This window comes from Pseudophryne corroboree, chromosome 2 (genome assembly GCF_028390025.1).
Source record: "Pseudophryne corroboree isolate aPseCor3 chromosome 2, aPseCor3.hap2, whole genome shotgun sequence".
NCBI lineage: Eukaryota > Metazoa > Chordata > Amphibia > Anura > Myobatrachidae > Pseudophryne > Pseudophryne corroboree.
In genome coordinates, this window is record NC_086445.1 from 708,619,965 (window position 1) to 708,635,280 (window position 15,316).

At 47.7% G+C, this 15,316-nt stretch overlaps 1 protein-coding gene and 1 long non-coding RNA gene across 3 annotated transcripts; one reads left to right on the forward strand and one right to left on the reverse strand.

Annotated features, from left to right (window-relative positions):
- Positions 1-3,202: 3,202 nt before the first annotated feature.
- On the forward strand, positions 3,203-7,438 carry LOC135045824 (serine/arginine repetitive matrix protein 1-like). Its single transcript, XM_063955327.1, has 6 exons — positions 3,203-3,309; positions 4,506-4,684; positions 4,854-5,373; positions 5,452-5,958; positions 6,048-6,173; positions 6,249-7,438. Exons 2-6 carry the CDS (start codon positions 4,508-4,510, stop codon positions 6,932-6,934), a joined length of 2,016 nt encoding a protein of 671 aa, XP_063811397.1. The 5' UTR covers positions 3,203-3,309; positions 4,506-4,507; the 3' UTR covers positions 6,935-7,438.
- Positions 7,439-8,733: 1,295 nt separating this feature from the next.
- On the reverse strand, positions 8,734-14,866 carry LOC135051120 (uncharacterized). 2 transcript variants are annotated; one of them, XR_010242049.1, is made up of 4 exons: positions 14,792-14,866; positions 9,562-9,687; positions 9,154-9,279; positions 8,734-8,874 (listed from the first exon to the last, which is right to left on the reverse strand). It is a non-coding gene; the product is annotated as an uncharacterized LOC135051120 (long non-coding RNA). The 2 variants fall into 2 exon arrangements; XR_010242048.1 differs by lacking the exon at positions 14,792-14,866 and adding an exon at positions 11,075-11,238.
- Positions 14,867-15,316: the final 450 nt, after the last annotated feature.

A 15,316-nucleotide genomic window follows, 5' to 3' on the forward strand; every position in this document is an offset into this window, starting at 1 on the left:
CATCACCGCCAGCGGGTGGGCTCGGAATTCTGAGCCTTTTCCTCGCACCCCCAGTTGCGGGAGAATGTGAAGGAGGAGATGTTGACAGGTCGCGTTCCGCTTGACTTGACAATTTTGTCACCAGCAGGTCTTTCAACCCCAGCAGACCTGTGTCTGCCGGAAAGAGAGATCCAAGGTAGGCTTTAAATCTAGGATCGAGCACGGTGGCCAAAATGTAGTGCTCTGATTTCAACAGATTGACCACCCGTGAATCCTTGTTAAGCGAATTAAGGGCTGCATCCACAAGTCCCACATGCCTAGCGGAATCGCTCCCTTTTAGCTCCTTCTTCAATGCCTCCAGCTTCTTCTGCAAAAGCCTGATGAGGGGAATGACCTGACTCAGGCTGGCAGTGTCTGAACTGACTTCACGTGTGGCAAGTTCAAAGGGCATCAGAACCTTGCACAACGTTGAAATCATTCTCCACTGCACTTGAGACAGGTGCATTCCATCTCCTATATCGTGCTCAATTGTATAGGCTTGAATGGCCTTTTGCTGCTCCTCCAACCTCTGAAGCATATAGAGGGTTGAATTCCACCTCGTTACCACTTCTTGCTTCAGATGATGGCAGGGCAGGTTCAGTAGTTTTTGGTGGTGCTCCAGTCTTCTGTACGTGGTGCCTGTACGCCGAAAGTGTCCCGCAATTTTTCTGGCCACCGACAGCATCTCTTGCACGCCCCTGTCGTTTTTAAAAAAATTCTGCACCACCAAATTCAAGGTATGTGCAAAACATGGGACGTGCTGGAATTTGCCCATATTTAATGCACACACAATATTGCTGGCGTTGTCCGATGCCACAAATCCACAGGAGAGTCCAATTGGGGTAAGCCATTCCGCGATGATCTTCCTCAGTTGCCGTAAGAGGTTTTCAGCTGTGTGCGTATTCTGGAAAGCGGTGATACAAAGCGTAGCCTGCCTAGGAAAGAGTTGGCGTTTGCGAGATGCTGCTACTGGTGCCGCCGCTGCTGTTCTTGCGGCGGGAGTCCATACATCTACCCAGTGGGCTGTCACAGTCATATAGTCCTGACCCTGCCCTGCTCCACTTGTCCACATGTCCGTGGTTAAGTGGACATTGGGTACAACTGCATTTTTTAGGAGACTGGTGAGTCTTTTTCTGACGTCCGTGTACATTCTCGGTATCGCCTGCCTAGAGAAGTGGAACCTAGATGGTATTTGGTAACGGGGGCACACTGCCTCAATAAATTGTCTAGTTCCCTGTGAACTAACGGCGGATACCGGACGCACGTCTAACACCAACATAGTTGTCAAGGACTCAGTTATCCGCTTTGCAGTAGGATGACTGCTGTGATATTTCATCTTCCTCACAAAGGACTGTTGAACAGTCAATTGCTTACTGGAAGTAGTACAAGTGGGCTTACGACTTCCCCTCTGGGATGACCATCGACTCCCAGCGGCAACAACAGCAGCGCCAGCAGCAGTAGGCGTTACACGCAAGGATGCATCGGAGGAATCCCAGGCAGGAGAGGACTCGTCAGACTTGCCAGTGACATGGCCTGCAGGACTATTGGCATTCCTGGGGAAGGAGGAAATTGACACTGAGGGAGTTGGTGGGGTGGTTTGCGTGAGCTTGGTTACAAGAGGAAGGGATTTACTGGTCAGTGGACTGCTTCCGCTGTCACCCAAAGTTTTTGAACTTGTCACTGACTTATTATGAATGCGCTGCAGGTGACGTATAAGGGAGGATGTTCCGAGGTGGTTAACGTCCTTACCCCTACTTATTACAGCTTGACAAAGGGAACACACGGCTTGACACCTGTTGTCCGCATTTCTGGTGAAATACCTCCACACCGAAGAGCTGATTTTTTTGGTATTTTCACCTGGCATGTCAACGGCCATATTCCTCCCACGGACAACAGGTGTCTCCCCGGGTGCCTGACTTAAACAAACCACCTCACCATCAGAATCCTCCTGGTCAATTTCCTCCCCAGCGCCAGCAACACCCATATCCTCCTCATCCTGGTGTACTTCAACACTGACATCTTCAATCTGACTATCAGGAACGGGACTGCGGGTGCTCCTTCCAGCACTTGCAGGGGGCGTGCAAATGGTGGAAGGCGCATGCTCTTCACGTCCAGTGTTGGGAAGGTCAGGCATCGCAACCGACACAATTGGACTCTCCTTGTGGATTTGGGATTTCAAAGAACGCACAGTTCTTTGCGGTGCTTTTGCCAGCTTGAGTCTTTTCAGTTTTCTAGCGAGAGGCTGAGTGCTTCCATCCTCATGTGAAGCTGAACCACTAGCCATGAACATAGGCCAGGGCCTCAGCCGTTCCTTGCCACTCCGTGTGGTAAATGGCATATTGGCAAGTTTACGCTTCTCCTCCGACAATTTTATTTTAGGTTTTGGAGTCCTTTTTTTACTGATATTTGGTGTTTTGGTTTTGACATGCTCTGTACTATGCCATTGGGCATCGGCCTTGGCAGACGACGTTGCTGGCATTTCATCGTCTCGGCCATGACTAGTGGCAGCAGCTTCAGCACGAGGTGGAAGTGGATCTTGATCTTTCCCTAATTTTGGAACCTCAACATTTTTGTTCTCCATATTTTAATAGGCACAACTAAAAGGCACCTCAGGTAAACATACTAGTATACAATTATGGACGGGCTGCCGAGTGCCGACACAGAGGTAGCCACAGCCGTGAACTACCGCACTGTACTGTGTCTGCTGCTAATATATAGACTGGTTGATAAAGAGATAGTATACTCGTAACTAGTATGTATGTATAAAGAAAGAAAAAAAAACCACGGTTAGGTGGTATATACAATTATGGACGGGCTGCCGAGTGCCGACACAGAGGTAGCCACAGCCGTGAACTACCGCACTGTACTGTGTCTGCTGCTAATATATAGAGGCATATGCAATAGCGGGCGAATCGCGTCATTAGATCCGCCTCTGTGTGATTCGCCCGCTATCGCCAGCCGCAGCCCTGTCGCCGGGACCCTGGATTCGCAATATGCAATGAAAAAATGATTCGCCCCTCCCGCAGGCGGATTCCGGCCAATCGGCGATCAGTGGGCGTACTGAATTCGCCATCCCGCCCAAAGCAGCACTATATTAGGGCTTGTTTGTTGCATGTGCTCTGCAGCCATTTTGTGAACCTGCAGAGAGGTGTGAGGAGGTGCAGAGCTAACAATTTGGTTGTTTGCTGTGGATATCTTTGGACACCCCAGCAGGCTTTATTCCAGGACAGTCAGGAGGATTCCTGTTACCCCGGAGCAGAGCCATTTTAGGAGCTTTTACTACATTTGTAGGTAAGTACCACATGTGTGTCTGGTGTTGCATGTATGTGTTTGTGTAGTGGGGGTTGCCATGAGGTGTACATGGGGTGTTTGTGTATGTGTGCATGTGTGCAGGTATGTGTATAGCCCCTTGCTTGTGTTGCTGCATTTTTAGGGGGAGACTTGGGTTTTGGGGTAGTTTTTCACGTTTTTTTTTTTTCTTTAATTGACTTTTTTGGGTCTTCTATTAGCATTGGTGTACCTCCTGAGTGTGCAGGGATGCTTTCTGGCCATTTTGGGGTGATTTGGAGCAAGTTTAGTCGACAGCCTGGTCGACATGTGCTGTTGACTGTTTTGCAAACATGTGTTTTCCCGCCTAATTTTGCTGTGGGGTGACTCCTGAGTGTGCAGGGATGCTTTCTGGCCATTTTGGGGTGATTTGGAGCAAGTTTAGTCGACAGCCTGGTCGACATGTGCTGCTGACTGTTTTGCAAACATGTGTTTTCCCGCCTAATTTTGCTGTGGGGTGACTCCTGAGTGTGCAGGGATGCTTTCTGGCCATTTTGGGGTGATTTGGAGCAAGTTTAGTCGACAGCCTGGTCGACATGTGCTGCTGACTGTTTTGCAAACATGTGTTTTCCCGCCTAATTTTGCTGTGGGGTGACTCCTGAGTGTGCAGGGATGCTTTCTGGCCATTTTGGGGTGATTTGGAGCAAGTTTAGTCGACAGCCTGGTCGACATGTGCTGCTGACTGTTTTGCAAACATGTGTTTTCCCGCCTAATTTTGCTGTGGGGTGACTCCTGAGTGTGCAGGGATGCTTTCTGGCCATTTTGGGGTGATTTGGAGCAAGTTGAGTCGACAGCCAAGTTGACATGTGCTGCTGATTGTTTTTCAAACATGTGTTTTCCCGCCTAATTTTGCTGTGGGGTGCCTCCTGAGTGTGCAGGGATGCTTTCTGGCCATTTTGGGGTGATTTGGAGCAAGTTGAGTCGACAGCCAGGTTGACATGTGCGGCTGATTGTTTTTCAAACATGTGTTTTCCCGCCTAATTTTGCTGTGGGGTGCCTCCTGAGTGTGCAGGGATGCTTTCTGGCCATTTTGGGGTGATTTGGAGCAAGTTGAGTCGACAGCCTGGTCGACATTTTGTAAGGGGCAGCCATTTTGTAAGGGGCAGCCATTTTGTGAGGGTCAGCCATTTATACATGTATGGTTTTTTTTTTTATAACAGAGATGTCAAGGGACAAACAAACCCGATCCGCCCCTTCCCCCACCCCCTCGGATATATCCCTGCAAAGCAATGAGGAGTGGGAGCCAACCCAGGAGGCGGATGCGACCGACCAGGCATCTAGTGACCAGCCGCGGTCGTCAAGGGCCCATGAGAAGTCCAAGAAAAAGCCTAGTAAAAAGGTACTTAACCACACCTGCAGACACAAATAGCATCAAACTTTACCCACTGTAGTTTGTGCAATGCCATGCACACCTACTGTAATAGGTGCGCAATGCCAGGGATACTGACACTCACAGGTACATACCGATCTTAATTAAAAACATTTTTATTTTTTTTTAATCCCTAAAGGCAAGAAGCCAGCCAGAGGAGCAGTCGGAGGAGGAAGCCTCTGGTGAAGAAGCAGGACAGAAAAAGCCGCGTGGACCCAGATACACTGAGGCGGAAAACTGTGTCCTAGTGGATTGCGTCGACAGGTCCTACGACGTTTTGTATGGATCAAGGGCACAGAAAACAGCATTTAAGGTAAAGCGGAACATCTGGGAATCCATCGCCAGTCAAGTAACTGCAATTTCTGGAAACCGTCGGAGCACCCAAAATTGCTTGAAGCGGTACAGTGATTGCCGCAGACAGACCAAGAAGAAGATGGGGATTCAGCGCCGACATGAGACAGCTACGGGAGGTGGCCCGGCTCTCAATTTGAAGTGGCTACCCTGGGAGAACGTTATTAGAAGGCGCTTGAACCCTGTCATGGTCGAAGGAGTTCGCGGAGGTGTGGACTCCAGCCGTCCTGCTGGCTTTCTCGAGGAGGAAGAACCGCCCAGAAGACGGAGGAAGGCGGGAGACCAGCCGTCCAAAAGGAGGTCTGATGGTAAGAATACATTCACATGAGCTGTAGTTCCCTTTAAAATTTTTGTATGTGCTAATGTGTTTTTTTTTTTTTTTTCAGACAGACCTGCCCAGAGGACATCACCTGCGCACAGGACATCGCCAGCGCACGGACCGTTACCTGTGCAGCAGGCATCGGCAGCAGCGCGCGGACCATCAACTGCGCCGCAAGCATCGCGAGCACACAGATCGTCACCTGTGCGCCACAGTTCGTCATCGCGCAGTTGGTCACCTGTGCACCAGACGACATCAGTGCACAGACTATCACCTGTGCACCAGACACCGTCGGCGACCACACCACAAGATGGGCGCCAAACTACAGCTCCTGCGCGCAGGCCATCACCAGATCGTCGTCTCTCCAGGAGCTCTGGGACTGTGACTGAAGAGCCTCAAGACACAACCCTTGTGGACCCATCACTCGATCTGTTTGAGTCTACAGGGTTAACTGACGAAACTTTTCTTGGGTTTGAGGACAGCCGTGCAGATGTATCCAGCCAGACCCTTGAAAAGTCTTCCGAAACGAGGACAAGTGGAGCTCCTGGAGCAGCGGCATCACAGGATGGAGAAGGTTTGTTTGTTTTTTTGTGGGGGGGGGGGGGGGGGGGGCAGTAGTTGTGTAAAGTTTATCAACTTTTCCAAAATTTATTTTGCAAACAGTGGTGCCACGAACCAGCAGCGGACTAGCTTCGGGGGTTGGTTCGTACTTCAGGCCGGATCTCCTACAGGAGTCGTCAGAGGATGACGAGGTGGAAGTGCAGGATGTTCCAGTTGCTACATCCCTGCGTGAGTAAATTGAATTGTGAACCTTCCAAAAAATGTTTGTTGAATTTGGATAATATTGTCTAATTTTCTTTTCAGCTGCCCAAATGAATGTGGTGGCAGACATCCAGGAAGGGCAGAATCCCTCAACTGTTCAGAGGGTTCACACCCTGGCATCAGAGATTGGGACACGCCAGGATACATACACAAATGTTGTGGGAAGCAGACTGGACAACATTGAGAGGACAATGGAGAAAATGTCCAACAATCTGCATGAACTGCAGAAGACTATTTCCGACAGCACGGCCACAATACTACAGATCATAATTGAAGATCGTAGGGAGAATAGGAACATACTTAACATCATGTCCGATTCCTTGGTCAAGCTTGTGGAAAAAACCACATGTTTGGCAGAAAGCAATAAGAACATGTCGGATAGTCATCGACACTCCGCTTCCAGCCAACAGCTCATCGCAACCACACTGCAGATGATCTATGATAAGCTCCCAGAACCAGCTCATCAACACGCTGGTGATCCACCATATCCGCCGTCTCAAGCCACAAGGACGCATCGTACCCTTCCTCAAGTCCCATCCCAGTACAGTCAGTCACAGATGTACCAGGGATATACAGGGATGTACCCCACCCCCCAGATGCCTCCACCACCAGCCGCACATTCTTCAGCAGCATGGGCACCGAGGGCCAGTCGACATACTCCCCAGCCTCCCAGGACATCCACGCCCTATCAGGGGGAAGAAGAGGATCCGGACAGACTTCCACCATAAACCCGGTCGTATTATTTTATTTTATTTTAAATGTTTTTCATGTATCCCTGTCTTCCCCTCCCATTAGTTTGTTGTTTTTCTTACTATTGTTTTTTCTTTGTTGGGCTTCCCCACCCGTGACCGGGTACTACCAAGGAGCTTTGTGTAGGCATACATGCGCGGGCATGTATGCGGGCGCGTGTGGTAACGGATGAAAGCTCCTTGCGGCTACATGTATGATGGGCCAAAGAGCTATTCTGATACCCCCTTTTTCTTCAAAAAATCCTTTTTGTAATGATGTACTGTAGACTTTCATTGTGTGAATTTACTATTCACTAGTCTGTGTTTTTGACTTATTCATAGGATTTGTGAGGAAAAATGAAGTGGACGGAATAAGATTGTGTTGAGCGTACCAAGGTGAGTAGAACCAAATTTAATTCAAGAAACTTTGAACCGCATGCCTTTGTAGAACAACACCGCCCAGCAATGGCTCATGCTGGGCTGTGTTGTTCCACAAATGTTAGCCTGTCAAAGTGCTGACCACTGACGACACTCTTTCACTTTGAATCGCATGCCTTTGTAGAACAACACCGCCCAGCAATGTCTCATGCTGGGCTGTGTTGTTCCACAAATGTTAGCATGTCAAAGTGCTGACCACTGACGACACTCTTTCACTTTGAACCGCATGCCTTTGTAGAACAACACCGCCCAGCAATGGCTCGTGCTGGGCTGTGTTGTTCCACAAATGTTAGCATGTCAAAGTGCTGACCACTGACGACACTCTTTCACTTTGAACCGCATGCCTTTGTAGAACAACACCGCCCAGCAATGTCTCATGCTGGGCTGTGTTGTTCCACAAATGTTAGCATGTCAAAGTGCTGACCACTGACGACACTCTTTCACTTTGAACCGCATGCCTTTGTAGAACAACACCGCCCAGCAATGGCTCATGCTGGGCTGTGTTGTTCCACAAATGTTAGCATGTCAAAGTGCTGACCACTGACGACACTCTTTCACTTTGAACCGCATGCCTTTGTAGAACAACACCGCCCAGCAATGTCTCATGCTGGGCTGTGTTGTTCCACAAATGTTAGCATGTCAAAGTGCTGACCACTGACGACACTCTTTCACTTTGAACCGCATGCCTTTGTAGAACAACACCGCCCAGCAATGGCTCATGCTGGGCTGTGTTGTTCCACAAATGTTAGCATGTCAAAGTGCTGACCACTGACGACACTCTTTCACTTTGAACCGCATGCCTTTGTAGAACAACACCGCCCAGCAATGGCTCATGCTGGGCTGTGTTGTTCCACAAATGTTAGCATGTCAAAGTGCTGACCACTGACGACACTCTTTCACTTTGAACCGCATGCCTTTGTAGAACAACACCGCCCAGCAATGGCTCATGCTGGGCTGTGTTGTTCCACAAATGTTAGCATGTCAAAGTGCTGACCACTGACGACACTCTTTCACTTTGAACCGCATGCCTTTGTAGAACAACACCGCCCAGCAATGGCTCATGCTGGGCTGTGTTGTTCCACAAATGTTAGCATGTCAAAGTGCTGACCACTGACGACACTCTTTCACTTAGAACCGCATGCCTTTGTAGAACAACACCGCCCAGCAATGGCTCATGCTGGGCTGTGTTCCACAAATTTTCATTGGAAAAAATGAACAAGTGTGTTTTTACTTTAATATACTTTTTTTTTTTTCTTTTCCCCACAGATATCTATATACACAAGAAAAGAATGTAAAGAAGAACAAACTACTTTTTTTTTTTAATTAACTTTCAAACTTTATTAAAAATTTTTTAATCTTCAATAAACTTTTAAAAATAGAAGTTTCCTGTGGTTTTTATTAAAATTTGTAATGCAGTTGAATTGTATGTAAGATTGCCCAGGGAACATCAGGGGATCTGTCTCTTCACGTCCACACCACTTAGGAAGGATACACCGGAAGATCTGTGGAAGAGAACAGTATGAGCTACCAGATGTGGGTAATAGTGTCACCCTGGGACAGGAAAGAAGAGGTAAATACAGACCACACAACACAAGCGGGTTGCAGCGGCCCAAATGCAACCCTCCTGCACTTGCATCACTACACATCCAAACATTCCCTGACCAGCATTGCTGTTTCATGGAATGTTTGGATGTGTAGTGACGCAAGTGCCGGAGGGATGCATTTTGGACATGCCAGGGTGATTTAGGACAAGTGAGTTTTGTTGGTCAATTGCATCTCACCTGAGGTGGTTGTCTGCTACATGGCGGAGGGTCAGGTCCACATCACCAGTAGGTCGCCCATGGAACATCGGGTGAAATGTCGTGTCTCCTCACATCCACGCCACTTGGGAAGATACAACGCAGGACCTGTGGAAGAGAACCGTTTAAGCTTTCAGGTATGGGTGATAGTGTCACTCTGGGGCTGAAAAAGGAGGTACATACAACAGTCCACACAACACAAGCGGGTTGCAGCAGCCCAAATGCAAACCTCCTGCACTTGCATAACTACACATCCAAACATTCCCTGATCCAGCATTGCTGTTTCAGGGAATGTTTGGATGTGTAGTGACGCAAGTGCCGTAGGGCTGCACTTTGGACATGCCAGGGTGATTTAGGACAAGTGAGTTTTGTTGGTCAATTGCATCTCACCTGAGGTGGTTGTCTGCTACATGGCGGAGGGTCAGGTCCACATCACCAGTAGGTCGCCCATGGAACATCGGGTGAAATGTCGTGTCTCCTCACATCCACGCCACTTGGGAAGATACAACGCAGGACCTGTGGAAGAGAACAGTATGAGCTACCAGATGTGGGTAATAGTGTCACCCTGGGAATGGAAAGAAGAGGTACATACAGTCCACACAACACAAGCGGGTTGCAGCGGCCCAAATGCAACCCTCCTGCACTTGCATCACTACACATCCAAACATTCCCTGACCAGCATTGCTGTTTCATGGAATGTTTGGATGTGTAGTGACGCAAGTGCCGGAGGGATGCATTTTGGACATGCCAGGGTGATTTTGGACAAAGGGAGTTCTGGGCAATCCATCTCACCTGTGTTGACACGCCGACTGCAACGATCTCCGACGAACCGAAGGTACCTGTCAAAAAATCATACTCACCTTCCAGCGTCCAGAGGTACATCCAGGTCCAGAGAGATAATCCACGTACTTGGCAAAACAAAAAAACGCACACCGATCCAGCGGACTAATGAAAGGGGTCCAATGTTTTCACATCATACCCCTTTCTCCCAAAGGCCGGGACAAATTTTAAACATGTTTTTATTGGTGTTTTTTTTGGGGGGAATAGCAGATCTATTTATAATAGAAGGGATTAGGTACTTTTTTTTTGGGGGGGGGGAGGCACAAATATAATTTATATATTTTTTAAAATAATTTTTTTATTGCTGGAACGGTAAAATCAGGGAAAAAAATGGCGTGGGGTCCCCCCTCCAAAGCATAACCAGCCTCGGGCTCATTGAGCTGGTCCTGGTTCTAAAAATGCGGGGAAAAAATTGACAGGGGATCCCCCGTATTTTTAAAACCAGCACCGGGCTCTGCGCCTGATGCTGGTGCCAAAAATACGGGGGACAAAACGAGTAGGGGTCCCCCGTATTTTTAACACCAGCATCGGGCTCCACTAGCTGGACAGATAATGCCACAGCCGGGGGTCACTTTTATGCCGTGCCCTGCGGCCGTGGCATCAAATATCCAACTAGTCACCCCTGGCCGGGGTACCCTGGGGGAGTGGGGACCCCTTCAATCAAGGGGTCCCCCCCCCAGCCACCCAAGGGCCAGGGGTGAAGCCCGAGGCTGTCCCCCCCCATCCAATGGGCTGCGGATGGGGGGGCTGATAGCCTTTGTGTTAAAAAAAAAAGATATTGTTTTTTCCATTAGTACTACAAGTCCCAGCAAGCCTCTCCCGCAAGCTGGTACTTGGAGAACCACAAGTACCAGCATGCGGGAGAAAAACGGGCCCGCTGGTACCTGTAGTACTACTGGAAAAAAAATACCCAAATAAAAACAGTACACAGACACCGTCGACAGTAAAACTTTATTTCACACTACTGACACACACATACTTACCTATGTTCACACGCCGACATCGGTCCTCTTCTCCATGTAGAATCCACGGATACCTGAAAAGCAAAGTTCAATATACTCACCTCAGGGTCCAGAGATAAATCCACGTACTTGGCAAAAAAAGAAAGCGCATTTACCCGCACCAAAAACGGACTGAAAGGGGTCCCATGCTGACACATGGGACACCTTTCCACGATTAAGATCTGTCAGTGACAGCTGTCACTGACAGGTCTCTAAGCCAATCAGGAAGCGCAACTTCGTTGCGCTCACCTGATTGGCTGATCGCTGTGACAGCGCATCGCACAGCTCCCTCCATTATATTCAATGGTGGGAACTTAGCGGCTAGCGGTGAGGTCACCCGCCGGTCAGCGGTGACCGGCGGGTGACCCCACCGCTAGCCGCTAAGTTCCCACCATTGAAAGTAATGGAGCGGCTTTGCGAGGCGCTGTCAGAGTACAGACGGCGTCCAGCCAATCAGGTGAGCGCCACGGCAGTAGCGCTTCCTGATTGGCTGAAGGGACATCAGTGACAGGAGTCACGTGATGTCCCGGCATTCGGGGAGAGGGGTCCCATGTGTCAGCATGGGACCCCTTTCGGTCCGCAGGTCCGGTTGTTCGTTTTCTTTTTTTGCCAAGTCCGTGGATTTATCTCTGGAGCCTGTTGAGGTGAGTATATTGATCTTTTATTTTCAGGTACCCCGGGATTCTACATGGAGAAGAGGACCGATGTCGGCGTGTGAACATAGGTAAGTATGTGTGTGTCGGCAGTGTGTAATAAAGTTTTACTGTCGACGGTGTCTGTGTCCTGTTTTTATTTGGGTATTTTTTTTTCATTAGAACTACAGGTACCAGCGGGCCCGTTTTTCTCCCGCATGCTGGTACTTGTGGTTCTCCAAGTACCAGCTTGCAGGGGAGGCTTGCTGGGACTTGTAGTACTAATGGAAAAAACAATATCTTTTTTTTTTAACACAAAAGCTATCAGCCCCCCCATCCGCAGCCCATTGGATGGGGGAGGACAGCCTCGGGCTTCACCCCTGGCCCTTGGGTGGCTGGGGGGGGGACCCCTTGATTGAAGGGGTCCCCACTCCCCCAGGGTACCCCGGCCAGGGGTGACTAGTTGGATATTTGATGCCACGGCCGCAGGGCACGGCATAAAAGTGACCCCCGGCTGTGGCATTATCTGTCCAGCTAGTGGAGCCCGATGCTGGTGTTAAAAATACGGGGGACCCCTACTCGTTTTGTCCCCCGTATTTTTGGCACCAGCATCAGGCGCAGAGCCCGGTGCTGGTTTTAAAAATACGGGGGATCCCCTGTCAATTTTTTCCCCGCATTTTTAGAACCAGGACCAGCTCAATGAGCCCGAGGCTGGTTATGCTTTGGAGGGGGGACCCCACGCCATTTTTTTTTCTGATTTTACGTTCCAGCAATAAAAAAATAAAAATAAAAATAAAATATTATTTTAAAAAATATATAAATAATATTTGTGCCTCCCCCCCCAAAAAAAAAAGTACCTAATCCCTTCTAATATAAATAGATCTGCTATTCCTAAAAAAAAAAACACCAATAAAAACATGTTTAAAATTTTTTTATTTGTTTTCACCCTCCAAAGTGTGGCGGAGTGAAAATCGCGAATTTGCTGTCTAAAAGCACTGCAGGCGAATTTCCAAACTTGAATTGAATATGCTGGAGGCGAATTGCAGCATCTGTACCATTGCAGAAAAGGCGAATTCGGAAAAAGGCGAATTGAGAAAAGGCGAATTTTGACGGGCCGTTTTTTTGCGAAAAATGACTGCACTGCATAGGCGAATTGATTTTTGGAGGCGAAAACGGCCCGGAATTCGCCTTTTTTGCCAATTCGCCCGCTATTGCATATACCCCATAGACTGGTTGATAAAGAGATAGTATACTCGTAACTAGTATGTATGTATAAAGAAAGAAAAAAAAACCACGGTTAGGTCACTGGTATATACAATTATGGACGGGCTGCCGAGTGCCGACACAGAGGTAGCCACAGCCGTGAACTACCGCACTGTACTGTGTCTGCTGCTAATATATAGACTGGTTGATAAAGAGATAGTATACTCGTAACTAGTATGTATGTATAAAGAAAGAAAAAAAAACCACGGTTAGGTCACTGGTATATACAATTATGGACGGGCTGCCGAGTGCCGACACAGAGGTAGCCACAGCCGTGAACTACCGCACTGTACTGTGTCTGCTGCTAATATATAGACTGGTTGATAAAGAGATAGTATACTCGTAACTAGTATGTATGTATAAAGAAAGAAAAAAAAACCACGGTTAGGTCACTGGTATATACAATTATGGACGGGCTGCCGAGTGCCGACACAGAGGTAGCCACAGCCGTGAACTACCGCACTGTACTGTGTCTGCTGCTAATATATAGACTGGTTGATAAAGAGATAGTATACTCGTAACTAGTATGTATGTATAAAGAAAGAAAAAAAAACCACGGTTAGGTCACTGGTATATACAATTATGGACGGGCTGCCGAGTGCCGACACAGAGGTAGCCACAGCCGTGAACTACCGCACTGTACTGTGTCTGCTGCTAATATATAGACTGGTTGATAAAGAGATAGTATACTCGTAACTAGTATGTATGTATAAAGAAAGAAAAAAAAACCACGGTTAGGTCACTGGTATATACAATTATGGACGGGCTGCCGAGTGCCGACACAGAGGTAGCCACAGCCGTGAACTACCGCACTGTACTGTGTCTGCTGCTAATATAGACTGGTTGATAAAGAGATAGTATACTACTAATATTATATACTGGTGGTCAGGTCACTGGTCACTAGTCACACTGGCAGTGGCACTCCTGCAGCAAAAGTGTGCACTGTTTAATTTTAATATAATATTATGTACTCCTGGCTCCTGCTATAACCTATAACTGGCACTGCAGTAGTGCTCCCCAGTCTCCCCCACAATTATAAGCTGTGTGAGCTGAGCAGTCAGACAGATATATAATATATATAGATGATGCAGCACACTGGCCTGAGCCTGAGCAGTGCACACAGATATGGTATGTATGTGACTGAGTCACTGTGTGCTGTGTATCGCTTTTTTCAGGCAGAGAACGGATTATAAATAAAAGTGGTGGTCACTGGTCACTATCAGCAAAACTCTGCACTGTACACTACTGAGTACTCCTAATGCTCCCCAAAATTAGTAAATCAAGTGTCTAAACGGAGAGGACGCCAGCCACGTCCTCTCCCTATCAATCTCAATGCACGTGTGAAAATGGCGGCGACGCGCGGCTCCTTATATAGAATCCGAGTCTCGCGATAGAATCCGAGCCTCGCGAGAATCCGACAGCGTCATGATGACGTTCGGGCGCGCTCGGGTTAACCGAGCAAGGCGGGAAGATCCGAGTCGCTCGGACTCGTGAAAAAAAACATGAAGTTCTGGCGGGTTCGGATTCAGAGAAACCGAACCCGCTCATCTCTAGTTATTATGTGTCGCAATGTAAATTTGTATGGACTCACCAGGCAAATGAGGGGAATGTGGTTCCCATGTTGTTGAAGCCTCAAACAAATCGACCGGTGGCCTTGATGATACAGTCGACATGCGTCTCATTGGCTGAGATGCATATTGTGCTGTCGGTAGATCTGAACATTGCTTTTAATGTGCCACGTGTATCCGCGTGGCTGTTCCATGGCTTGTGCGCATTTGCGCACTAGGGTGAGGCCTGGACGGTTCTATTTTGAAATAATTTACATTATTTATTTTTTTTAAGTTACTTTCAGCCACATAAAGTGTCATTTCAAGGATACTTTACCTGCAGCACCAGCATCCTCATGTGCGACATTTGTGGTAGTAGTGTGGCGTGTTCTTTTTCCCCCCACTGTAAAAAAAAATATTTTGGTTTGTACACACAAATGTATTTTAAAACAATAGAACAAACATTAACCATTTCTTCATTATTAATGACAAATGCATACCTAACCCTAAACAAGCACGGATATTAAATTATGTCTATATTGTCTGATGCGACTTCTGCTTCCAAAAAAAACCCCACAGCAATACACATGGACACACGTGTGTAGCTTACACTGTCACACAGATGATTCTGAAAAAAAACAATTTGAGGCACATTCAATTAAACTACACTAACAGACTACATAACAAATGCAACATTCATTAACAAAATATGTATTTACGTACACAAACACTATTATAAAAAAACAAGCTGCAGCAACAATAACCTCTTTGTACAAAACTTAACAAACATGCTAAGCACATTGGGGGTAATTCCAAGTTGATCGCAGCAGGATTTTTGATAGCAATTGGGCAAAACCATGGG